The sequence below is a fragment of the Pelophylax lessonae genome (genome assembly GCF_965119305.1).
Source record: "Pelophylax lessonae genome assembly, chromosome: 3".
In the NCBI taxonomy this organism is placed as follows: Eukaryota; Metazoa; Chordata; class Amphibia; order Anura; family Ranidae; genus Pelophylax; species Pelophylax lessonae.
The window spans coordinates 332630107-332656469 of NC_138770.1; the positions used below are offsets into that span (position 1 = coordinate 332630107).

Genomic DNA, 26363 nt, shown 5'->3' on the forward strand with positions numbered 1-26363 from the left:
ACACAAATGTTATCTCATGTGTCCTGAAAAAATCTCGGAAGTGATTAATGCTGATAACAGAGGAATGAAGCACCAGAGACAAATGACACTTAGAGCTTTGGACAATGATAAGTAACACTACAGATATATGTGCTTTGCTCAGATTCCATGACTGAGGTTTACCACCACTTTAATGTGTTATCAAATGGTCATTTGCAATACACATATTTTCCATAAGGAGTTTTTTTTTCCCCTTTCAAACCAAATAAAAGTTAATAATGTGGTGCAGAAATAAATCCTTAGAATACTGAAATACACACATACAGACAATCATTCACAAGAATAAAAAACACACATACACGTTTTATCATTTGTTGTTTGGCAGGGATTTCGATATTTTACTTAGATAACTTATGATTAACTTTAGATAAAGTATGGTTCACATTAAATGAGAAAAGCAACAAAAAAAAGGTGAATATCTCACTGCTCGACCAAGTAGGTTCCCTTCTAATTAAACATTCAGTCATATATTTTTTGTTTTATCTGAAGCTTTGTGATCAATTCCTCAAAAAAGTGTTTCAGTGTACCGGTACCACATAACTATTTAAAGCTTAAGTTCAGGGATTTGTTTTTTCAGTCAACACAAGGAATAGTACCTACAGTAGATTGATTGAGAAGATTCCCATATGCAGGTGGCTGTTTTCTTCCTTTAAATCTTTAATCCTTTTCTCCCCCTGCATACACTCTCAGCGGCAATTTTCCAGTTAATACAAGCTGCTGGATATGTCCTAGTCACTGGTCAAGAACACCAGCTATGCCAGCCCTTTCTGTCCCCTCCTCCATTCATAAAAGCCATACTATATCTTCCTGCAATTAAATGATTTCTATCTATTCATACTGTGCCTTGCTTTATAGACATGGAGAACTGCAATTAATTCAATTGGTTATGTGTTCATTTACACATTCTGTATTAATATCCAATTGATATCAACTAATATCCTCCCTGATAATTTATCCCCTCAATGTTCAGGGTATGTGGCCTGGTATGGGTCAAGAGGGACATGCACTGCCCCTTCCCTTCCTGGTCAGCCAGGCTGTGTGCCTAGATAAGCATCAGCTATGGATTTTGGGGAGACCACACACCTTTTTTGTGTGTGGGTCCCTCTTGACACTCCATACCAGAACCATATTTCGGGTAGGGGTTTGGTATGAATCTTAGGGGCCTTTTTTTCTGAAGGGTTCAACTTTAAAAACCCATACCAAACCCCTATATAGGATAAGGGTCTGGTATGGATTTGAGGGGGGACCTCACCCCCTTTTCGACATTGTTTCCATTCCATTCCTGGCATGTGTCATGTTCCAGGAGGAGGCGCATACTCACTACCCTTCCATTTTCTGTTCACCCAGTTTACATGTCTGGTGTGTATTTTGAAATAAAAATGGCATAGGTTCCCCTCAAAATCCATAGCAGACTTATTTCCTAAATATAGATAGGACTGGTATGGTTTCTCCAAGGGTAAGCGCATGCAAAAAAAAAAAAAAATGCATGGAGTACCCCCCTCCCCTCCAAAATCCATACCAGACCATTATCTAGTCATGCAGCCTGGCTAGCCAGGAAAGGAAGGGTGAGTGAGCATGCACCTTCCCCCCGCCTCAAAAAGGTCCCATTGAGAATGGGGCAGGAACGCCTCGAAACAAGTTGCCACATCTTGTCTGATATCATTACACTGTTCTGGTGCCCTGCTTCCGCCTGACAATCTCCATGTGGTCCACAGCAGTCCTACTGGTTCCTGGTAAGAGAGCTAATAAACTATTACACTTAGTTGGCGATGCTGTTTCTCTTTCCTTGTCTGTTACATACATGTCCCCCCCCTCCCTATATCGTGAACTATATCACACCACATGCCCTCAACTTAGGAAATGTACCTTGTCAGAGGGATCCTCTTGGCAAGGAATGTTGTCCAGGTGAGGACAAGAGCCCTACCCATAAAACCCTGGCCAGGGGGATGTAGGGGTCTGTAGGGGGCTAATCAGAATCTGAATGCCGGCTTTTATATAAGGGGCCCCCAGATATCCAGATTATCCCCCTACATAAAAAAGTAATTGGTACATAATATCATCTCATTCACAAAAAAGCAATAAAACACATAATGTAAAAAAAAAAAATTATGAATAAAAAATGTCTCACAATGTAAATCCAAAATCAACCAAGTTGTCCAGTGATGTAGATGTTAAATGATGAACTGATGGTCCACTGATGCAAACATAATTACCTATGCTGACGATTCTCTTCTATCAAACTTATGCCAGAAAATATAATTCCCTGGGTAGCCGCTGAATGTAAAAAAATAGAAATACTTAGTTATGTGCAGATGTTTTTCACATGATTGGTTAATTGGGTTAAAAAGGAGAAGTATGGCCAAAGCCTTTTTGGCTATACTTCTCCTGTGGGTCACAGGAGTGCAGTTAGTTCTGTACTCCTGTAAATCGTTATCAGTCAATAGTGGGCTAAAGCTCGATATCAGCTGACATCACAGACCCAGTCCAAGCTCTGGAAAAGATCCTGACCATATGGTTGGGATTCAAACAGAAGCCTGGATTGGCAGCCGACTCAGCCTCTCTGTGAGCCACTGAGAGACTGAGCCAGCTGCTTCTGCCCCTCCCCCAACAGTCCAGCGCTTCAGTGAGCACTGGAGGGGCCAAGGACTGAAGGATAAGCAATCAACAGTGTTTGATTGCTCAGTTCTCGGTCTTAGAAGGGGAGGGGGACAGCTGCAGCTGGGATCAGTGCTGCAGCCATCTAGGGGAATAAGATTTTTTTTATTTTTTGAGATTCCATATTTTTTTAAAAAGTGGTTGTAAAGGCAGAAGGTTTTTTAACTTAATGCATTATATGCATTAATATAAAAAGCCTTCTGTGTGCAGCAGACCCCAATACTTACCTGAGGACCATCTTGATCCAGCGATGTTGCACGACAGACAAGGCTGTCCGGGACTCTCCTCCATATTGGCTCCCGCTGCTGTCAATCAAAGTCAGTGAGCCAATGAGGAGAGAAAGGAGACAGGGCCAGGCCACGACTCCATATTTAAATGGGCATAGGGAGCTGCAGCTCGGCTCGGGTGCCCCCATAGCAAGCTGCCTACTGTGAGGGCACTCAACAGGAGGGAAGGGCCAGAGAGGGACCCAAGAAGAGGAGGATCTGGGCTGCTCTATGCAAAAACATTACACAGAGCAGGTAAGTATGACATGTTTTTTATTTAAAAAAAAAAAACAAGACTTTAGTATCAGTTTAGGGGCATATGCACACAATTTTGTGAGTAAAGACACTCAACTACTTTAGTATATCAACATTTAATAAAAACAAATTATGTATTAGAATATTATGTATTTTAAATAGATGTGCAAAAAATGGGTGCACTAGATGTGAACAATGTGTGTTGAACCAAAAGGAAAAACACAATGAACAAAATACCTAATATATAAATATACACAGATATTATAGGTGCACAATGTGAACATAAACGTGCTATAGAAATATGAGCAGTCCAAAACAAGTCCAAAATGAAAAAAAGGCTGAAATCTTCTTGATGGTGAATGAAGGTGAAGAGGAGGACGTGCAAACACCAAATCCCTCTTGGCACTTACCTCTTGGTAAGAGTTTTGATATACCACATATCGGGTGGAAGAGTGAAAGGTCAGGACTTTATATCTATTACACTGGCTGGTGTCATCTTCTCAAGTGTTTTAATATGTTGAGTTGGTAAGGGTATTACCTCTCTTTTCTTTACATGTGGATGCCAAGAGGGATTTGGTGTTTGCACGTCCTCTTCTTCACCTTCGTTCACCATTAAGAAGATTTCAGCCTTTTTTTCATTTTGGACTTGTAATCATTTTGTAATCATTTAGTTGTTTTTAGTTTTGATCACATATCTCATCGTGGTTGCATTATTGCCTGTCCGAATGTAACTTAGTGATGGTGAAAAGTTAAATTACATAGGCATGCAGTTCTCTTTGTTCTATGTTACATGGTTACATAGTTAGTGAGGTTGAAAAAAGACATCAGTCCATCCAGTTCAACCTATGATGTGTGTGTGTTTGCTTTTAACCGTACATTGTATACCCCTGTATGTTGTGGTCTCCAAGGTGCCCATCTAATAGTTTTTTGAAACTATCAATGCTCCCAGCTGATACGACTGCTTGTGGAAGAGAATTCCACATCCTTACCGCTCTTACAGTGAAGAACCCCTTACGCATTTTAAGGTTAAACCGCCTTTCCTCTAGTTTTAGTGAATGGCCACGTGTCTTATTGTATCTCCTCTCTCTGAATAGTTTGTTCCTTATGCTAGGGTCGCCAGTACAGTATTTGTACATTGATATCATATCCCCCCTCAATCGTCTCTTCTCCAGAGAGAATAAGTTCAGTGCTTGTAGTCTTTCCTCATAGCTGATGTCCTCCATTCCCCTAATTATTTTTGTTGCCCTTCTCTGGACTCTTTCCAATTCCAGCACATCCTTCCTGAGGCCCGGTGCCCAGAACTGGACAGCATACTCCAAATGTGGCCGGACCAGAGTCTTGTAAATGGATTTGTCTCTCAGATTCATCTACACTTTTTTTGTAGCATCAACAATAATGTGTGAACAGTTGTCTTTTTTTAAGAAAATTGTATATTGTTTAGTAAAAACAAATATACTGTACATATACCCTTTCAAGGATCCTTTTCACAATAAAATAAGCTTTACTACAAGTAATGGCAGTGTGGCCTGCCTACCATCTAAGCAGCCACATATCTTAGCACTCATCCCAAGCTCAGATAAAATGGATCAGTGGAAATTATGGATCAATGTGCTTGTATTGTTGACATATTTCCTGGTTTTATAGAGAAAGGAGATACAATAAGACACGTGGCCACTCACTAAAACTAGAGGAAAGGCGGTTTAACCTTAAAGTGCGCAAGGGGTTCTTCACTGTAAGAGCGGTAAGGATGTGGAATTCTCTTCCACAAGCAGTCGTATCATCTGGGAGCATTGATAGTTTCAAGAAACTATTAGATGGACACCTTAAAGACCACAACATACAGGGGTATACAATGTACGGTTAAAAGCAAACACACACACACATCATAGGTTGAACTGGATGGACTGATGTCTTTTTTTGACCTCACTAACTATGTAACTATGTAACTATGTAAGATAAGTACTGTACTTAGCTTTACTCCCAGCAGCTAGACATTAGCTTGATATTCAAGATTTGCAAAGGGCATACATAACATAACAAGATTATTAGGGATGCAATGAGTGTAAAGTTGCAGTGAAGGGAGTTCCTGGTTAGTTAGTTAGGTTGAAAGTAAAACTCTTTATTTGTGTAGTGAAATTTGGAGATGCAAAATTAAGGAGGCCTCTAAGATGGAGCTAGGTCCCTACAGAATTACCAACCTAAGGGTGAACTATGCGGTTTATTTACTAAAGGCAAATCCCCTCTGCACTACAAGTGCACTGCAAATGCACTTGGAAGTGCAGTCACTGTAGATCTGAGGGGGACATGCAAGGAAAATAAAAAAAAAACAGCATTTTTGCTTGTACATGATTGGATGATAGCAATCAACAGCGGCTTTCCCTCATTTCAGATCCTTCTCTCATATTTACAGCGACTGCACTTCCAAGTACACTTCAAAGTGCACTTGTAGTGCAGAGTGGATTTGCCTTTAGTAAATCAACCCCTATGTCATATAATTCGATTTTCACATTTTTTCTTCACATTCAAATGAAATATAATGTAACGTGCAAGGTAGTATTATCAGGGCACATTTTCTAAAAGATTAGAAACTGTTCACTTAGCAAATAATTTGATTTTAATCTTATCTGACCATAACACATTTTTCCCTGTGGTCTCAGAATCTTCAAAGTGCATTTAAGGTGGTCAGATGAGATTAAAATTTAATTATTTGGCCTCAACACCAAACAATATGTCTGGGGGAAATCCAATATAATTCACCATATAAATAACTCCATTCCTACAGTAAATCATGTAGATGGTAATATCCTGTTATGGGGTTGTTTATTTGCAGCAGGGACTGGAGCAGGATAGAAGAAAAATGGATGGGGCAAAATACTGTCAAATTATTGAAGGAAATGTACAAGCAAAAAGTTGGGGGAGCAAACCCTGAACATGTATTTCTAAAGCTGGTGCAGCTATGAACCAAGCGACATGCATATTAAAAAAGAATAGCGCACACATGCAAAAGAAATGACTATCAAATAGGAAGACAATCCATAAATAAACATGGGGATTTGGTCCCACCATATGGCCATATCGTGCTCAAGCCCACCACTACGTCAAAGTACCCCATTGTCAGTGGGTCCTACACTATCCATAAAAAAGGGGTGAATCCAGCCTCTCTAACCCTTGGAGACAACACTCCTTGCTGGGAGAGATGTGCTAATGCACTACAAGGGACTCCTCCTATATCTACTTGATAGTGGACACTGATAGAGTACAGGTGTGTGTGTGTGGGGGGGGGGGTGCTCAACCCCAGAAGTCTGGTCAGACCGAATACATAATAAACAAGCAAAAAGTTGGGGGAGCAAACCCTGAACATGTATTTCTAAAGCTGATGCAGCTATGAACCAAGCGATACTTTTCTTGTTTATTGAAGGAAATGTGCTGCCCTCTGCCAGAAAGTTGTTAATGGGAAGAAGGTTTACCTTCAAACATGACAATGACCCAAAGCACACAGCAACAATGACTACACAGTGGTTGAAGGAGAAAAAGGTGAATGCCCTTGCAAGGCCTTGTCAGAGCCCAGACTTAAACCCCATTGAAAATCTGTGAAATGACTTGAAGTCTGCAATCCACAAACAGTCATCATTAAATTTAAGGCCTGGTTCACACCTTTGCAGGTTGCAGTTGATGCATATTCCAGGTGCATTTTACATTTTTCAATACACATGTTTGATCCATTGAAGTCTATGGAACCAAAAACACAACATGCTGGTCCCTGGCCCTGGCCCTTTCCAGATGTGAACATGACCCATAGGGGGGGTAGATTTATTATTATAAGTGGAGAGTGTAAAATCTGGTGCAGCTGGGCATGGTAGCCAATCAGCTTCTAACTTCAGCTTGTTTAGTTAAGATTTGGCAATAAAACCTGGAAGCTGGTTGGTTTTTATGCAGAGCTGCACCAGATTTTACACTATCCAGTTTTAATAAATCAACCCCCATGTGCAGACGTTACAGAAAGTTTTGATTGTTAATGTACACTGCTCAAAAAATTAAAAGGAACACTTTGAAAACACATCAGATCTAAATGGGGGAAAATATAATGCTGGATACCTATACTGATTTGGACTGGGTAATGTGTTAGGAATGAAAGGATGCCACATCGTTTGATGGAAATGAAATTATCAACCTACAGAGGGCTGAATTCAAAGACACCCCGAAAATCAAAGTGAAAAAATGATGCATTAGGCTAGTCATTTTGCAAAAATTCATTGCAGGAACTCAAAATGGTACTCAGTAGTTTGTATGGACCCCCATGTGCTTGTATGCATGCCTGAAAACATCGGGGCATGCTCCTAATGAGACGACAGATGTTGTCCTGGGGTATTTCCTCTCAGATCTGGACCAGGACATCACTGAGCTCCTGAACAGACTGAGGTGCAACCTGGCAGCTTCAGATGGATCGAAACACAATGTCCCAGATGTGTTCCATTGGATTTAGGTCTGGCAAGCATGGGGGCTATCCAATGGTATCAATTCCTTCATCCTCCAGGAACTGGCTGCATACTCTCGCGACTTGAGGCCCGGCATTCTTGTGCACCACTAGGAACCCAAGACCCAACACACCATCATAGGGTCTGACAATGGGTCCAAGGATTTCATCCCTATACCTAATAGCAGTCAGGGTGTGATTGTCTAGCCTGTAGTGGTCTGTGCGTCCCTCTATGGATATGCATCCTCAGACCATCACTGACCCACCACCAACCCATAATGCTGAATGATGTTACAGGCAGCATAACCTTCTCTATGGCTTCTCCAGACCCTTTCACATCTGTCACATGTGCTCAGGGTGAACCTGCTGTCATCTTTGAAAAGCATAGGGTGCCATTGGCGGACCTGCCAATTCTGGTGTTCAATTGCAAATGCCAATCGAGCCGGACAGTGAGCACAGGGCCCACTAGAAGATATCAGGCCCTCAGGCCACCCGCATAAAGTCTGTTTCTGATAGTTTGGTCAGAGACATTTACACCAGTGGCCTGCTGGATGTCATTTTGCAGGACTCTGGCAGTGCTCATCCTGTTCCTCCTTGCACAAAGGAGCAGATAACGGTCCTGCTGATGGGTTAAGGACCTTCTATGGCCATGACCAGCTCTGCTAGAGTACCTACCTGTGTCCTGGAATCTCCCTTATGCTCTTGGGACTGTGCTGGGAGACACAGCAAACCTGGCAATGGCACATATTGATGTGCCATCCTGGAGGAGTTGGACTGCCTGTGCAACCTCTATAGGGTCCAGGTATCTTAGCCAAATGCAAAACTAGTGAAAAACAGTCAGAACAGATGAGTAGGTAAAAAATAAAATAAAATTCAGTGGCCTCCATCTGTAAAATCATTCCTGTTTTGGAGGTCTTCTCGTTGTTGCCCATATAGTGCACCTGTTGTTAATTTCATTAACGCCAAAGCAGCTGAAACTGATTAACAACCCCCTCTGCTACTTAACTGACCAGATCAATATCCTAGGAGTTTATTTGACTTGATGCTATACTCTGATTAAAAAGTGTTCCGTTATATGTTATACAGTATGTTATATGTTATATGTTACATGTTTTGTTAAGTTATGTTATGTTGACAAACATGAGTAGTGCAGAACAATCATATTGTAGAAGGAGGAGTGATGTGGGTGGGAGTAAGCTCAAGAGTTAGGTCAACGAAAACTCACCATTCTTCAAGATATATATGTTACTCTACCTGTATAAAAACCATTATCTCTGTATAAAATTACTGTTTTTAGTAATAATAGATGTTTCAAAAAAGGCAGAATTAAAGGCAAAGGGCAAGCAAAAAGTTATGAGTAAACACTATTAGGATAGTATTGTTATCCCTCATCTAAAATGTTATGTGTCTGACACTAATGAGCAGAGAAGATGTGTGGAGTGATATATTCTCCTACTTGACCATTCCAGGACAAAAAATCTTTGTTGACACAAGTATTTCTGAAGTTATGGCCACTTACACAAGATCAGCCTAATCTTTGCTCAAGATCAAGGCAGCATTATCAAGGGGGGGGGGGGGGGTTGGGTTGTTTATGAGTAGGGATGAGGTTTGGATTCACAGAGACATTGATTTCTTTCTTTTTTTTTTTCTCCAAAAAGAGACATTGATTTCTTAGTAAATTCTGTCAGTTTTAAAATCACAGTCCCAGCAATTTTAATTTAAACCATAATGCATTGCAAGGCCTTGTTTTTCCAGTTGTTCATTAACCTAAAAGTACTTATTATGACTACTATTTGTATCAAAACAAGTTTGATTTATAACTCTTTGGGCAATCACCCTCTTTGCTGCCTTGTTTGGGGGGGGGCTTTATTTCTTTAGCTTTAGTTTATGGTTGATTTGAGGTCAGCAGTAATTTTAGCTACTGACTTGTCCATAGGAACAGATCAGCATCGGGATGCTGCTGCTCTATATGCCAAAATTAAAACATGAATCCTACAGGCAAATATGTGCTGCCAAAGTATTCTGTCACTGAAGCTATCTGTAAAAGCTATATAGCCCCATAACATCATGTACAGTGTTTAATTTAAGGAGTTTGTGTTTTTTAACCATGTCACCCCTAAAGCCAGGTGAAAAGGACCTTCTCCCCATTGTATGATATATTTTTTTTCAATGTTAGCTTTGGTACATGTCTCTAATGGCAGTGCCCAGCTTTCCATACCTTTTTTAAATATAGAATTATGCTCGGCAGTGGTGTCAAGATGGATATTGCCGAAATCCCTTATATAGTCTGAAAAAATGAAGAGAATTCCCCTAGGGGCGGGACTTTAGAGGCAAATAACCATCCAACAAAAAGTATGAACAAATGTAAAAATATATACATTTATTTAGAACAACTTCTATTGCAATAAGACTGTGAAAAAAGTATACATCAATTAAAAACACAATGGACAATACATGCGGCTGGAATACATCACTGGATAGATGTACAGAGCAGGAGCATAGAATATCCCAAACAAAAAATCTGACGCGTTTCGGGCAAAGCCTTTCTCGAAGGTCAATTGGGATACATCTTGCACATAAAGATTCCGGATGTATAAGGCCGCATATACAGATTTGCCACAATTCGAAAAGACTGCAGCAAAAGAATAGAAAACCACACAAGGTAGGGGAAGGCAAAGGAGAAAGTTTATGGTAGAGCCAGCAAAAAGTTTGCCAAATGGATGTCGCATTATGTGTTTATCTAGGAGTGGTGATTTTCTCCAAGATTAACTGTACGCGGCCTTTCCCACAAGGATCCCAAATGGCAAGATAAAAGTATCTGTAGTCCATCTGAAATTCCTGATCAGGGTACTTGTAGTATGTCAAGAGTAGGGAATAATTTCCATAGGAAGTGCGGACCTATAATTTTGTCAAAACAAGGTAATCCCCTGCTCGTTCACAGAGTGGCACAGACTTCCCCCGGCTCGGCGAGACATAAAAATACCTTTATTAAATAACTTACCTATTAGCTCTAAAAAGGTGCAGAACTAACATAATTCATAGACTTCAATAGGATTCACCATTAAGGATGAGCTAACTGAAACTGAGTTCCGCCAGAATGCATTGAAAACTGTCATATAATAGCAGGCTGCCAGCCCAACCAGTTGAGGCTATGGAATTACCGGCCCCTGCTGCCGCATGTAACAACATCATCCAAATATGGCCATGTGGCTCTATTAGATTAACAATATCACCAGTATCCCTGAACCTTTGTTATGTGTAGCTAAAGGACAGGTGATTCCACAGACACAGATTATTGGGCCAGTGACCTGCTATCACTTGACAGTTTTTCCTGGGTTCCGGCCATAATGAGTTCTGCCCTAACTGTAGCTCATGCCTATTTACTGCTAAGCTTGAATTCTAACAGTCTTCCCCAAACTCTGTGTAAGTCAAACCCAGGCACCATATCTTACTTTTATGTTTTATAGAATGATCAAAATATCCAAAAATGAGAGCACAACACAACTGCTAGAGTAAGGCCGGCCATACATTATACAATATTCCTGCACAATTTTCCTTTAGATTTACCAAAAACATATAATAATATAAGGGTCAAATCTAAACACTTTCAATTTGTATGCAATCAGGCAGGCCCTTGCAATACATGGTTGAAGGTAAATCTAAAGGAAATTGTATAAAGTATGGCCAGCTTAAGTTGACGGACAATGCCAGAAGCCAGAGGATGGTTAAACCCATTATCATGAGTTCCAAATGGAATAATCTATTTTACCCTTGGATGACTCCTTCAAATTTAAACTCCATTTCAAGTCCTTAACCATAAACTGTAGTTAAACGAAAGGGTAGGAGTAACGGAGGGGGCACCTTTTTGGATGGTGAGGGAGAGTGCATGGCATGTTGTACTGAAATATCGGTCACTAACTGGCAAAAGTTAAAAACACAAATTTACAGAAGTAACTTTATTAAATGATGCATTTATTGTTGCAGGCTCTAAACAATAACAAGTGTAAAGTAATAAAAGTTATATAATACATACCGCAGAATGAAACCCTTGTATATTGGGTGTGAGAACTGGGTACTGTATTCCAGCATACTTTCTTATGCCTCTCATAACATCTGTATGGTCTGACATCTGAAACAAGAGCTTTATTATATTAAATTTTTATCAGTTTATCAGAATATTTATCACAATATATTTAGCACAGAACTGCGGCAGAATAAAAAGCTTAACTCCATATTGCTTACATCAAACAGAGCATATAATAAATAATACAAATAAGAATTCTTGACAGCTTTTGTTGTGCTATGATAAAATACTTGTACAGTGCTGCATTAGATGTTTGAGTAAATTGTATTCTAATTTTTTAAAAAACAAATGACATAACCTCATTTAGTTATCAAAGCAAAACTTGTAGTAAAATTGTCATGGAAAAACATCTCCCTGGTTGGAATGTAACCTGTTTCTCTATACTGGAAGTATAGAATCAAGTAGTAAATTATTATAACATGTACAGGGGTGTGGAGTCCATTGTCTAGAAATTCATTTTCAAAATCTTACTAAAAAAAAAAAAAATTTGATTTTTCATCAAAATCACGAGGTCTCAAGTTTTTCAAATGTTAGTTTAACATTGTATTGTATGCGATTCTCCTGCACTTGACTTCCCTAACTGTAATGGAAACTGTAGAAAGGGAACACAGCTAAAGAAAAGCTCAAAATCTAATTGAAAGCGGAGGGAGAAACCATGTTAAACATTAGCCAACATAACAACCTAAGTACTGGTAATAGCATACCTTTAATGGCCTGTAAATGGGTCTCACACATACTGGATGCTCATCAAAGTACTCTCAGTGTGTGATATGACTTGTCCTATTCCCCTACATTTGCCTGACAATTTGACAGCCAGGAGTTGCCATATAAGTACAGCAGCTATTAGACATGCTGCTGTCAAAAAACTGACCTTCTGACTCTATAACCATAGTTCAGGCACAGGAGAGAGAGATGCAAAATAACATAAGGGATTTATTTTTTTTAAATAACCCGTTCTTTTTTAGCAAATTACCCTAATTAGACCTAATCAACTCTTACTCTTATATTACAACTTAACTCTTATATTATTTTCCTGCTTTCTTTTTTTGTTTTGTAGTACTTTGTCTCATCTTCCTAGGTGCCCTGTAACACTTGCTACAATGCTAGACAGGGTGGCCGCCTGACACAGCAGCAGGCAAAGAGACCTGATAGCAAGATTGTCCTGATAGCAAGCACCTGTCTCTGGCTTCCACCACTTGCCTGAACCAAGCATCAGCAAGAGGAATGCAGAGGGAGATAGGACATATTAGCGTCACCTCCCTCAATATTCCTTGTGCCAGAGCTTGCCTCACCAAGTGCTGGGAGTCGGAGACTGGTGCTTGCTAGCAAAACAGCTGTCTCCTTGCTTGCTGTAGTGTCAGACAGCCATGAACCATGGGGGAAGGAGGGCGGCCTGTCGAACACTGCAGCTGGTGTTTCAGGGCACCTAGGAAGATGGAACAAAGCAGAGACATGACAAGACAAGACCTACTGTGCCCTTAACCACTTAAACCCCGGAAGATTTTACCCCCTTCCTGACCAGGGCCTATTTTGCGATTCGGCACTGCGTGACTTTAACGGACAATTGCGCGGTCGTGCGACGCTGTACCCAAATGAAATTGATGTCCTTTTTTTCCCACAAACAGAGCTTTCTTTTGGTGGTATTTGATCACCTGTGCAATTTTTTGATCATGCGCTATAAACAAAAAAAGAGCGTCAATTTTGCAAAAATAACAATATTTTTCACATTTTTTAATATGAAATTCCCCCCCAAAAAATGTAAAAATCAAAATTTTTTAACATTTTAGGCCAATTTGTTTTCTGCTACATATGTTTGGTAAAAAAAAATCACAAAAAGCGTATTTTGATTGGTTTGCGCAAAAGTTATTGCGTTTACTAACTAAGGGAAAGATTTTTGTCATTTTTATTGTTTTTTTTTTAACGAGTAATGGCGGCGATCTGCGATTTTTTTTTGTCGGACTGCGACATTTTGGCGGACAGATCGGACCCTTGACTGACATTTTTGACACTTTTGGAAGTACCAGTGACATTACTACAGTAATCAGTGCTATACATATGCACTGTTACTGTAAAAATGACACTGGCAGGGAAGGGGTTAACTTTATTGGAGAAGGAGGGGTTAAGTGTGTCCCTAGGGGCGTGCTTCTAACTGAGATTGGATGTGGCTTTTCATGTAACAGCAGAGATCTACGGTCCTACATAGCAGGACCGTATGATCTTTGCTGTTACACAGGGGAGAAAGACAGGCGGCTTTGTTTACATTAGCCGCCTGCTTTCTCCCGGTGTAACCGACGATTGCGAGTGACCGGCGGACATCGGGTCCGCCGCTCACACACGCGGGGGGAATCCGTGAGCGAGCGGGAGCACGCCTCCAGCGGGGCGCGCTCGCTCCCTAGAGCCTCACAGGCTAGCGACGTAGTACTACGTCACTTTGCCTGTGAGGGGCTGACTGCCGACGTAAATCGTCGTTAGGCAGTCGGCAAGTGGTTAAATAGTGAAATTTGTAGTGAACCATGTCCACAAGGCTGAAACACGTTAAAATCTGCTATCTGTTACCGTGTCTTTTATGGAGAATCAATACATTTTGAAGATTTTGACGAGCAAGCAAGGAGTTGCGGACTATCTTACCTCATGATTGCTATTGCAGCTGTCCGACTGTCTTTCCACACCCAGGTAGCTCTGAAAAAATGTTCTAATCTTATTGGGCAGTAGCACCCTTCTTCTGCTTTATTTTATGTGCTGGCCCCCGGCCTCTGCTCGCCGCCGCCGCACTCAACCCGCGGCGCGTTCCCGTCACCTCACACAGCGACCCCTCAGCAACGGGGGCGCGCAGCTGCCAGAGATGCACCTAATCCCACAGCGCCCAGCTCGCCCCTTTGACGGTGGGAGTGGTCCGAAAGGGGCGAGCTGGGCGCTGTGGGATTAGGTGCATCTCTGGCAGCTGCGCGCCCCCGTTGCTGAGGGGTCGCTGTGTGAGGTGACGGGAACGCGCCGCAGGTTGAGTGCGGCGGCGGCAAGCAGAGGATGGGTGTGAGATATTTCAAGGCTTTCCATCTCATCAGGAGTCAACAAGAGGAGTACACATCCCGGGGATCTGGGTATAACCAAGCAGATAGCCAATAACCACTTCCTGATTGAACCAGAGGAGATATCCCATGAGCATACATATTGCTACATCCGGTAAGAGGCTCTATTGTGTAGCTACACCAGGGTGGATTTGCATGCCATTTGCGGTGCTATATTGCCTAAGAGATACATATATCTGGTAAGTAGGATAAGCAGCTGGTGTTGGGATCTTAGTTCACGCGGAAGTCACTCCTTTTGGAATAATACCTCAAGCACAGTCACGATATCACTTAAGAACACAATTTTGTTATCACTTGATGGACTTATAATTTCTTTTGAATCACTCAAAAGACAATATTGTGTTGTCAGTTTTGATTTAATTATTGGTGAATTGTTTATTGTTTATTGTTCATTATTATTTCACTTAAGAAGTGTCACTTTATATATCAACATTTTATTTAGTTGAGCATTACAGTTATTTCTTCTTGTTTAGCGTACCACTCATCATTCAAAAAGACATAATTTACTGCTGTGTATATCTACTATGATCACCATGTTTCAGGTTCCTTAGCCCCAGTTCACACTGTGAATTGTGAAGATCACATGTGATTCAGTGTGGTGCGATTTAAGCCAATTCATTCTGAATGGGCTAAAAAAAAAAAAAAAAAAAAAAACCTCAGAAATATTGCACTACACTTTTCGTGATGTTATCTTTTTTCAATAAAAACCATTTGTACTTGATTGAAAATCCATGGTGGGCTGGTGAATATTTACGTTAACTTAACATTGACACCAGGTGCAGCTCGCAACTGAAGTGCGTTTTGAATGTCGTTCGTGAAACGGACACAGAGAACGGGTTTCTCGAACTGCATTCCAGTGTGAATCTAGGCTAAGTGAAATTTTCATAGTGTTTAAAACTGGATGATCAAGGTTTTTTGATCTAGCAGATACAACTGCTCACACTTGGGGGTTTATTTATACCTGTTTTTTTTTTTATAAAAGATTCACATAGTATTCACCCATGTTTTATACTTTTTCTAATTGAACCCATATAGAAGAATATGTGAGTTTCAAATGAAAGCTGGGTGAATCGTGGGTGAAAAAAATTGTATATATAATAGACTCCTATGTGTATTTACCAACTGCTAACATGAATACAGTACTTCTGAGCTCACTAAACATTAATTAGGCAATTAAAGATCACCAATTAAGATTCACCAAATAATGAAATGTGACTTGATGTTATTAAATCATTCTAGAAGTCTGAGAAGATACAGATATAATTTTATTTTTCAATTTATACTTTTTACTTGTAACACAAAATAAATGTAAATTTCAATTAATTGTCCACATTACTGCTAAATTTTCCAAGCATTGGAAAATCCTTTCATCTTCTGGAAATTACTCTTTTTGGCTTTTTTCCCAGGAGTATAGTCTTTTTCTAGTTACCTTTATGACTTGTTCATGGTGGTTAGCAGCCTACATGGTTTCCTATTCAGAAAGGGCTGAATGCCACGTTGCTTCTGTTTCCAGCTTCTCTAGCCAAGAAAAATCTTTATGAAATGTTATTATTAACCATTTAACCATGAATGAACACTAATGAATAATCCTGATGAGTACACGCAAAGCTTTTAAATGGTTATTGCTTCATTGTAAGCACTGCTGTATACATATATGTTTGTTTCTCCATTCCGAATTGTGGGATACCTTTCCTGAAAGTGTCTGGATGTCACCAGGACACATATGGTCAGTGAAATAAACTTGCATCGAAAATTGCATCTATTCTCCATTTTCCAAGGTTTTTGGCTATGCTTTTCCACTACTATCATCACTCCAGCAGCAACCAAACCATCCAGAGGGCCAACGTTCTGGATGTACCCCATCAAAGTGTGGCCTAAAGTCTGGACATCAGAATGCAAAGAGACAAATACTCTCCCAAAACTCTCATCAAGATACACTATATTACTAAAAGTATTGGGACACCTTCCTTAACACACACATGAACTTTAATGGCATCCCAGTCTTAGTCCGTAGGGTTCAATATTGAGTTGGCCCATCATTTGCAGCTAGAACAGTTTCAACTCTTCTGGGAAGACTGTCCACAAGGTTTAGGAGTGTGTCTATGGGACTGTTTGACCATTCTTCCAGAATCGCATTTGTGAGATCAGGCATTGATGTTGGACAAGATGGCCTGGCTCGCAGTCTCCGCTCTAATTCACCCCAAAGGTGCTCTATCGGGTTGAGGTCAGGCCAGTCAGGTTCCTCCACCTCAAAGTTGCTCATCCATGTCTTTATGGACCTTTCTTTGTGCACTGGTGTGCAGTCATGTTGGAACAGGAAGGGACTAACCGCAAACTGTTCCCACAAAGTGGGGAGCATGAAATTGTCTAAATGTCTTGGTATGCTGACGCCTTAAGAGTTCCCTTCACTGGAACTAAGGGGCCAAGCTCAATCCCTGAAAAACAGCCCCATACCATAATTCCTCTTCCACTAAATGATCTGGACCAGTGCACAAAGCAAGGTCCATAAAGACATGGAATAGTGAGTTTGGGGTGGAGGAACTTGACTGGCCTGCATAGAGTCCTGACCTCAACCCGATAGAACACCTTTGAGATGAATAGGAGTGGAGAATGTGAGCCAAGCCATTTCGTCCAACATCAGTGCCTGACCTCACAAATGCATTTTTGGAAGAAAGGTCAAACATTCCCATGGACAAACTCCTAAACCTTGTGGACAGCCTTCTCAAATGTGTTGAAGCTGTTTTAGCTGTAAAGGGTGGGCAACTCAAAATTGAACCCAGTATTGTCTAAGACTGGGATGCCATTAAAGTTCATGTGTGTATAAAGGCAGGTATTCCAATACTTTTGGCAATATAGTGTATCAACAAGGCTGCCGATGCCTTTTGGTCACCTGCAACTACCACAGGTATAACTAAAGTATACAATTCCTCTTTCTCCAAAACCTCATCAATTCAAATGGAATCTTTTTTTCTATACATTTTTTCCCCCAGAGATACCATAGAGGTACAGCATAAGTTGGTATACTTGCAACAAACAAAATGTATATTAAAGCATTTTGTTTTCAGTTGATTTAAATGTCCACTACCTACAACATTACCCCCCCCCCCCGCCAATCAGGACCAGAAATCACGTTTCTGTAATCAGGGCTGCTGTTAGAAATCGCGGGGCCCTGTACAGACTACCTGGCAGGCCCCCCCCCCCCCCCCCCAAGAAAATATTAAAGATATATTTAGCTAAAATTACATTAAAATCACTATTATCAGACACAAATATAACATAACTCGCATAATTCCTGCTAAATCTTAAAAAAAAAAACTATGTTAAATAAAAAAGAAGATGTGATGAGAAAAATATACAGGCTGGGCAGTTGGAGCTCAGTGATCAGAGAGACAGAGAGAGAGAAACAAAGTTACAATTTACAAATAAACTCCTGAGCAGAGATAACATTAGAGCCAGTGCTGGGAGGGGGGCCCACACAAGGGAGGGGGATTAGAGAGGGACGACTGTCTCTTTCTCAACAGATAAAAGCTGATAGCAGGGAGAGGGACAGATCAGATTCAGGTGCTGGAGGAAGATTTCTGTATTTGTTGTCCATCACTAATCCCCCTCTCTGTGTGGGCCCCCCTGTGTGCTCGGGGCCCCCTACAAAAGGGCTGGTGGTCCCCCCCTATCAGCGGCCCTGTCTGTAATATAAAATACGAGCAGACTAGCAGACTTTAGTATTTTATGAGCCTGTTTCCATATTGTTAACAATCTGTATACCTATTTAAATGAATTTAATAGCAAATGTGGTGTTATATATTTCCATTACCGCTAGTGGTTCAGTAAATATTTCATTTTCCCTAATGTGCCTGGCATACTGTGAGTTTTACCATGCCAGGTAGCTGTAGGAGGAGCAGTATGAAACAAGCTCAACAGCTGTTAGAGATCAGCTCCAGTTGGGTCTGCAAAAGCATTAATAATTTACAGACAGCCTGAGAAAACACTATTCTTGAATGAGAAGCTTTTAAAGCCCGGTTGCTATAACAATCACAGTGTGACAGTTACTCCAACTATAATAAGAATGATGCTGGGTATTGTTGATTAAATATGAAGAACCACTCTATTGACAGCTTTTACTCTTTCTACATGCAAATCTTTTCTAAATGCAGAGAATCATGAAACATGGATTCTATAACAGGTGTACTTTAATTTCATTTGCCTGAGAGGATGCAGTACATATTATACGGTCTCCAAATAGTTAGCTTTTCACATAAAAAAAACAGAATATTTCACTACATAGAAGACAATATCACTGACTACCACCTCCAGGCATTTTCTTCTTTTCATTATTCAAAGGTAATGAGTTATCTGAGTTGAGGGTTATTGTTTCCTTAACCTCCAGTTTAACCTTCAACTCTGCCTCTAGCTAGGTGTTCAGTGACCCAATATCTCTAATTTGAAATCAATACAAAAGCCTTATTGTAACAGCAATTAAGGTTTCAACCTTGCCAGCTCCGACGTTTTATCTATTACAATTCTATTCTCTCTATAAACATTTTGCTTCCTAGAATTTTTTTTTCGTTTACCAAAACCTTTTACTGGTGCTTTTGTTGTAATTTTACTGAATTTAACGAGTATTTTTAGCTTATAGGTAAATGTATTTCTTTTTGTGCCATTCAATACACACACAAAAAAAAAGGAAAGAAATTGGAGAAGGTGACCATTGACTATTCTTAAGTTCTGTGAGATACACTAAATATCTTGCTAGAGGCAACTTGTCTGTGCTATCACAATATTAGAGTCTTTCATCCGGATTAAAGTCACATCAATACTTCCTCTATTGCGGCTAAATGTTTTAGTAATACTTCCTTCAAGTTCAGCCTCAAAGCTGTTTCAATGTCACAAGCAAACAATAAAAAAATATGGGCCAGCTTATGTTATGATGTTTTTAAAAGAGAAGTATGGGGTTTTTAGGTTTATTGCCCAGTTATACTTACCTAGGTGGATTCAGCATAGGTCCGATGCTGCATCTGTCCCCCAGCCCCTCTATACTGAGAACCGAGCGATCAAACACCACAGATCGCTCGGTTCGGACAGCTCCCCAAGCAGAGAGCTGATGGCTGTCAGTCACAGCTCTCGGCTCTGCCCCCTCCTCACTCATTGGTGCTCTGGGCTGTAGAGGGGGCGGAGCATCCGGCTCAGGCTCTCAGTGGCTCACTGAGAGGCTGAGCCGGGTGTCAGTCCAGGCACCTGGCGGATCCCGACTCCATGGTCGTGATGACACGGTGGCTGGACTAACTTCTGTGAAGTCAGCGGAGAGTGGACTTCAGGCTGAAAATGGGTCACAGGAGTACAAAACGAACTGCACTCCTATAAACCACAGGAAAAGTACAGCCAAACAAGCTTTGGCTATACTTCTCCTTTAAAATGATTTTGTAGCTAACAATGTGACCACTAACATCTTTTTACACACTTTGGAGTATTATATGCTTTTGAGTTCGCACACTAGTAAAGTAAGGGTTGCATGAGGCACAGACCCAGCTCACTTATCAGCTGCTCTGAGGCTAAGCAGGCCATTCATAATGCAATTTTTTTTCCTTTAACCAAGGGATGAAATAAAATAAAAATAGTTCACTTGCCCCATCAACAAAATCAGTGTTAATGGAGGAATCCTTCCTGTTACACTATTGTATTGTGACAGTGGAATGTTTCTCAGCCATACAAACACAATGATCACTGCTAGTGGTTATAGCAGTTGTAAACCCTCATATATACCCAGTGAAAGTGACTGGCCCCAGGTGATACACAGATATGAAAAAAAAAAATATCCACCTACATAAGTTGTGCCTGTTTATCTGCAGTCTTCTCTTCTCTAGAACTGTTCAAAGTCCAACATTTTTAAAGCTTGTCTGAACTGTCAGAACAAAGGAAGCGGAGAGCTAAAATGACACTCTGCGGAGCTTAGTGAGGAGAGCTCTCACAGCTGGCTGGAGGGAAGGGAAACATCCCCCTTCACACAGCACACAGGAACAGAGCTGAGGCTGCCAATCAGCTGGAGATCCCTCCCCTGTCACTTTTTTTCCTCTTAGGGTCAGGAAAACTTGTCAGAAATGATTCATGCTTATATCAGAGGGACAAAGCAGCAGACAGAAATGACGAGTAGGGGTTGATTTACTAAAGGAAAATAGATTGTGCACTTTGAAAAGTGCAGTTACTCCAAAGATTAGTAAATGAGAAAAAGCTCTGCTGACTTCAATCATCTAAGCATATGCAAGGAAAAATGCTGTTTTTTAAATTTTTCTTACATGTGATTGGGTATTCTTTGCAAAGTGAAGCTTTGCACAGTCTATTTACCTTTAGTACATCAACCGCTAAGTGCTCCTAATTGCTTAATTGAGACAAGTACAAACTATAGAGGGATATGCTTTGTTCATATTTCATGTCTGAAATTTACAGCCACTTTAAGGATGGCAATAAACACTCATAAAAGTGTAATAACTAGAGGAGTACAGAATGTTCCCTTTGCCAACTGAATTTTCACTTAACATAGTAAAAGTGTCAAGATATGTTTACTTCGTAAAAAAATGAATTTTTACTTACAGGTGCTTGAATGATTGAAATAAGCACAGTTTCAATGTACGCCTTAAAGAGGAAGTAAACCCTCCTCAGGAAGTTGTACCTATAGGTAAGCCTATGATAAGGCTTACCTATAGGTACTGTAAATATCTCCTAAACATGTACGGTTTAGGAGATATTTACCTTTAATGCAGCCAGTGACGTCACTGGCGCATGCGCTCTGAAGGAACGGCTGATCGTGCCGTTCCTTCAGAGCCCCGTGCCGTGACCGTCGGCTCCCGCGCGCGTGCGCGGGAGTGACGTCACCGCGGCTCCGGCCAATCAGATGGCCGGATGCCGCGATCCCGGAAGACGGGCCACTGAACATGTCGCTCATCATACAGGTAAGAGAGCGGCACGGCGGGGGCTCATTCTAAGGTAAGTATTTCATAATGAGCTAGTATGCGATGCATACTAGCTCATTATGTCTTTCTCTTGCAGGTTGTAAAAAAAAAAAAATTTTTTTGAACGAGTTTACAACCTCTTTAGGTAAAATGAACCCTCATTTTGCAAAGTGAGCATTTCCTATTACTTTATTAAAGCAACAACTTTGATGTACAACTAACAACTGTAAAAAGAGTTATATCTTACCTGTGGTACCCATTTTGAAGATACAAAACTGGTGACTTCTATCACAGGCAGCCTTGCCTCTGAAAGACGGTTGATTAATTCAATTTTTATGTTGGTAGGCACAAATTCCTATAAAGGAGAGAAAAAAAAATAAAACACCACCTTATTTGGTATCCTGCACTGTGTGTTCCCTATCTTCCACCATCTCCTTCTGTTATCTGCACTGTGTGTTCCCTATTTTCCACCACCTCCTTCTGTTATCTGCACTGTGTGTTCTCTAGCTAAAACCACCCCATTCTGTTATCTGCACTGTGTGTTCCCTATTTTCCACCACCTCCTTCTATTATCTGCACTGTGTGTTCCCTATCTTCCACTACCTCCTTCTGTTATCTGCACTGTGTGTTCCCTATCTTCCACCATCTCCTTCTGTTATCTGCACTGTGTGTTCCCTATTTTCCACCACCTCCTTCTATTATCTGCACTGTGTGTTCCCTATCTTCCACTACCTCCTTCTGTTATCTGCACTGTGTGTTCCCTATTTTCCACCACCTCCTTCTATTATCTGCACTGTGTGTTCCCTATCTTCCACTACCTCCTTCTGTTATCTGCACTGTGTGTTCCCTATCTTCCACCACCTCCTTCTATTATCTGCACTGTGTGTTCCCTATCTTCCACCACCTCCTTCTGTTATCTACACTGTGTGTTCCCTATCTTCCACCACCTCCTTCTGTTATCTGCACTGTGTGTTCCCTATCTTCCACCACCTCCTTCTGTTATCTGCACTGTGTGTTCCCTATCTTCCACCACCTCCTTCTGTTATCTGCACTGTGTGTTCCCTATCTTCCACTACCTCCTTCTGTTATCTGCACTGTGTGTTCCCTATCTTCCACCATCTCCTTCTGTTATCTGCACTGTGTGTTCCCTATCTTCCACCACCTCCTTCTGTTATCTGCACTGTGTGTTCCCTATCTTCCACCACCTCCTTCTGTTATCTACACTGTGTTTTCCCTATTTTCCACCACCTCCTTCTGTTATCTGCACTGTGTGTTCCCTATCTTCCACTACCTCCTTCTGTTATCTGCACTGTGTGTTCCCTATCTTTCATCACCTTGTTCTGTTATCTGCACTGTGTGTTCCCTATCTTCCACCACCTCCTTCTGTTATCTGCACTGTGTGTTCCCTATCTTCCACCACCTCCTTCTGTTATCTGCACTGTGTGTTCCCTATCTTCCACCATCTCCTTCTGTTATCTGCACTGTGTTTTCCCTATCTTCCACCACCTCCTTCTGTTATCTGCACTGTGTGTTCCCTATCTTCCACCACCTCCTTCTGTTATCTGCACTGTGTGTTCCCTATCTTCCACCACCTCCTTCTGTTATCTACACTGTGTGTTCCCTATCTTCCACCACCTCCTTCTGTTATCTGCACTGTGTGTTCCCTATCTTCCACTACCTCCTTCTGTTATCTGCACTGTGTGTTCCCTATCTTCCACCATCTCCTTCTGTTATCTGCACTGTGTGTTCCCTATCTTCCACCACCTCCTTCTGTTATCTGCACTGTGTGTTCCCTATCTTCCACCACCTCCTTCTGTTATCTACACTGTGTTTTCCCTATTTTCCACCACCTCCTTCTGTTATCTGCACTGTGTGTTCCCTATCTTCCACTACCTCCTTCTGTTATCTGCACTGTGTGTTCCCTATCTTTCATCACCTTGTTCTGTTATCTGCACTGTGTGTTCCCTATCTTCCACCACCTCCTTCTGTTATCTGCACTGTGTGTTCCCTATCTTCCACCACCTCCTTCTGTTATCTGCACTGTGTGTTCCCTATCTTCCACCACCTCCTTCTGTTATCTGCACTGTGTGTTCCCTATCTTCCACCACCTCCTTCTGTTATCTGCACTGTGTGTTCCCTATCTTCCACCATCTCCTTCTGTTATCTGCACTGTGTTTTCCCTATCTTCCACCACCTCCTTCTGTTATCTGCACTGTGTGTTCCCTATCTTCCACCACCTCCTTCTGTTATCTGCACTGTGTGTTCCCTATCTTCCACCATCTCCTTCTGTTATCTGCACTGTGTTTTCCCTATCTTCCACCACCTCCTTCTGTTATCTGCACTGTGTGTTCCCTATCTTCCACCACCTCCTTCTGTTATCTGCACTGTGTGTTCCCTATCTTCCACCACCTCCTTCTGTTATCTACACTGTGTGTTCCCTATCTTCCACTACCTCCTTCTGTTATCTGCACTGTGTGTTCCCTATCTTCCACCACCTCCTTCTGTTATCTGCACTGTGAGTTCCCTATCTTCCACCAGCTCCTTCTGTTATCTGCACTGTGTGTTCCCTATCTTCCACCACCTCCTTCTGTTATCTGCACTGTGTGTTCCCTATCTTCCACCACCTCCTTCTGTTATCTGCACTGTGTGTTCCCTATCTTCCACCACCTCCTTCTGTTATCTGCACTGTGTGTTCCCTATCTTCCACCACCTCCTTCTGTTATCTGCACTGTGTGTTCCCTATCTTCCACCACCTCCTTCTGTTATCTGCACTGTGTGTTCCCTATCTTCCACCACCTCCTTCTGTTATCTGCACTGTGTGTTCCCTATCTTCCACCAGCTCCTTCTGTTATCTGCACTGTGTGTTCCCTATCTTCCACCATCTCCTTCTGTTATCTGCACTGTGTGTTCCCTATCTTCCACCACCTCCTTCTGTTATCTGCACTGTGTGTTCCCTATCTTCCACCACCTCCTTCTGTTATCTGCACTGTGTGTTCCCTATCTTCCACCACCTCCTTCTGTTATCTGCACTGTGTGTTCCCTATCTTCCATCACCTCCTTCTGTTATCTGCACTGTGTGTTCCCTATCTTCCACCACCTCCTTCTGTTATCTGCACTGTGTGTTCCCTATCTTCCACCACCTCCTTCTGTTATCTACACTGTGTGTTCCCTATCTTCCACCACCTCCTTCTGTTACCTGCACTGTGTGTTCCCTAGCTAAAACCACCCCATTCTGTTATCTGCACTGTGTGTTCCCTATCTTCCACCACCTTGTTCTGTTATCTGCACTGTGTGTTCCCTATCTTCCACCACCTCCTTTTGTTACCTGCACTGTGTGTTCCCTATCTTCCACCACCTCCTTCTGTTACCTGCACTGTGTGTTCCCTATCTTCCGCCATCTCCTTCTGTTACCTGCACTGTGTGTTCCCTATCTTCCACCATCTCCTTCTGTTATCTGCACTGTGTGTTCCCTATCTTCCACCACCTCCTTCTGTTATCTGCACTGTGTGTTCCCTATCTTCCACTACCTCCTTCTGTTATCTGCACTGTGTGTTCCCTATCTTCCACCACCTACTTCTGTTATCTGCACTGTGTGTTCCCTATCTTCCACCATCTCCTTCTGTTATCTGCACTGTGTGTTCCCTATCTTCCACCACCTCCTTCTGTTATCTGCACTGTGTGTTCCCTATCTTCCATCACCTTGTTCTGTTATCTGCACTGTGTGTTCCCTATCTTCCACCACCTCCTTCTGTTATCTGCACTGTGTGTTCCCTATCTTCCACCACCTTGTTCTGTTATCTGCACTGTGTGTTTCCTATCTTCCACCACCTCCTTCTGTTACCTGCACTGTGTGTTCCCTATCTTCCACCACCTCCTTCTGTTATCTGCACTGTGTGTTCCCTATCTTCCACCACCTCCTTCTGTTATCTGCACTGTGTGTTCCCTATCTTCCACCACCTCCTTCTGTTATCTGCACTGTGTGTTCCCTATCTTCCACCACCTCCTTCTGTTATCTGCACTGTGTGTTCCCTATTTTCCACCACCTCCTTCTGTTATTTGCACTGTGTGTTCCCTATCTTCCACCACCTCCTTCTGTTACCTGCACTGTGTGTTCCCTATCTTCCACCACCTCCTTCTGTTACCTGCACTGTGTGTTCCCTAGCTAAAACCACCTCCTTCTGTTATCTGCACTGTGTGTTCCCTATCTTCCACCACCTCCTTCTGTTATCTGCACTGTGTGTTCCCTATCTTCCACCACCTCCTTCTGTTATCTGCACTGTGTGTTCCCTATCTTCCACCACCTCCTTCTGTTATCTGCACTGTGTGTTCCCTATTTTCCACCACCTCTTTCTGTTATTTGCACTGTGTGTTCCCTATCTTCCACCACCTCCTTCTGTTACCTGCACTGTGTGTTCCCTATCTTCCACCACCTCCTTCTGTTACCTGCACTGTGTGTTCCCTAGCTAAAACCACCTCCTTCTGTTATCTGCACTGTGTGTTCCCTATCTTCCACCACCTTCTTCTAACCAATCGCAAGTTACTCCCAGTCGCAAGATACTCTCC

At 41.7% G+C, this 26363-nt stretch overlaps 1 protein-coding gene across 2 annotated transcripts in view; it reads right to left on the bottom strand.

The window, feature by feature from the left end:
• HMGCLL1 (3-hydroxy-3-methylglutaryl-CoA lyase like 1) overlaps nucleotides 1–26363 on the bottom strand; it is a 129311-nt gene that overhangs the window by 78212 nt on the left and 24736 nt on the right. The window contains exons 1-3 of one of the 2 annotated variants that reach the window (XM_082252580.1): nucleotides 22048–22090; nucleotides 16289–16372; nucleotides 11723–11818 (exon numbers count right to left, since the gene is read on the bottom strand). In XM_082252580.1, the coding sequence (XP_082108706.1) occupies nucleotides 11723–11818 (96 nt within the window). In that variant the 5' untranslated portion in view covers nucleotides 16289–16372; nucleotides 22048–22090. Of the gene's footprint in view, nucleotides 1–11722; nucleotides 11819–16288; nucleotides 16373–22047; nucleotides 22156–26363 lie in introns of those variants that run through there. The other variant, XM_082252579.1, reaches the window with a different exon arrangement.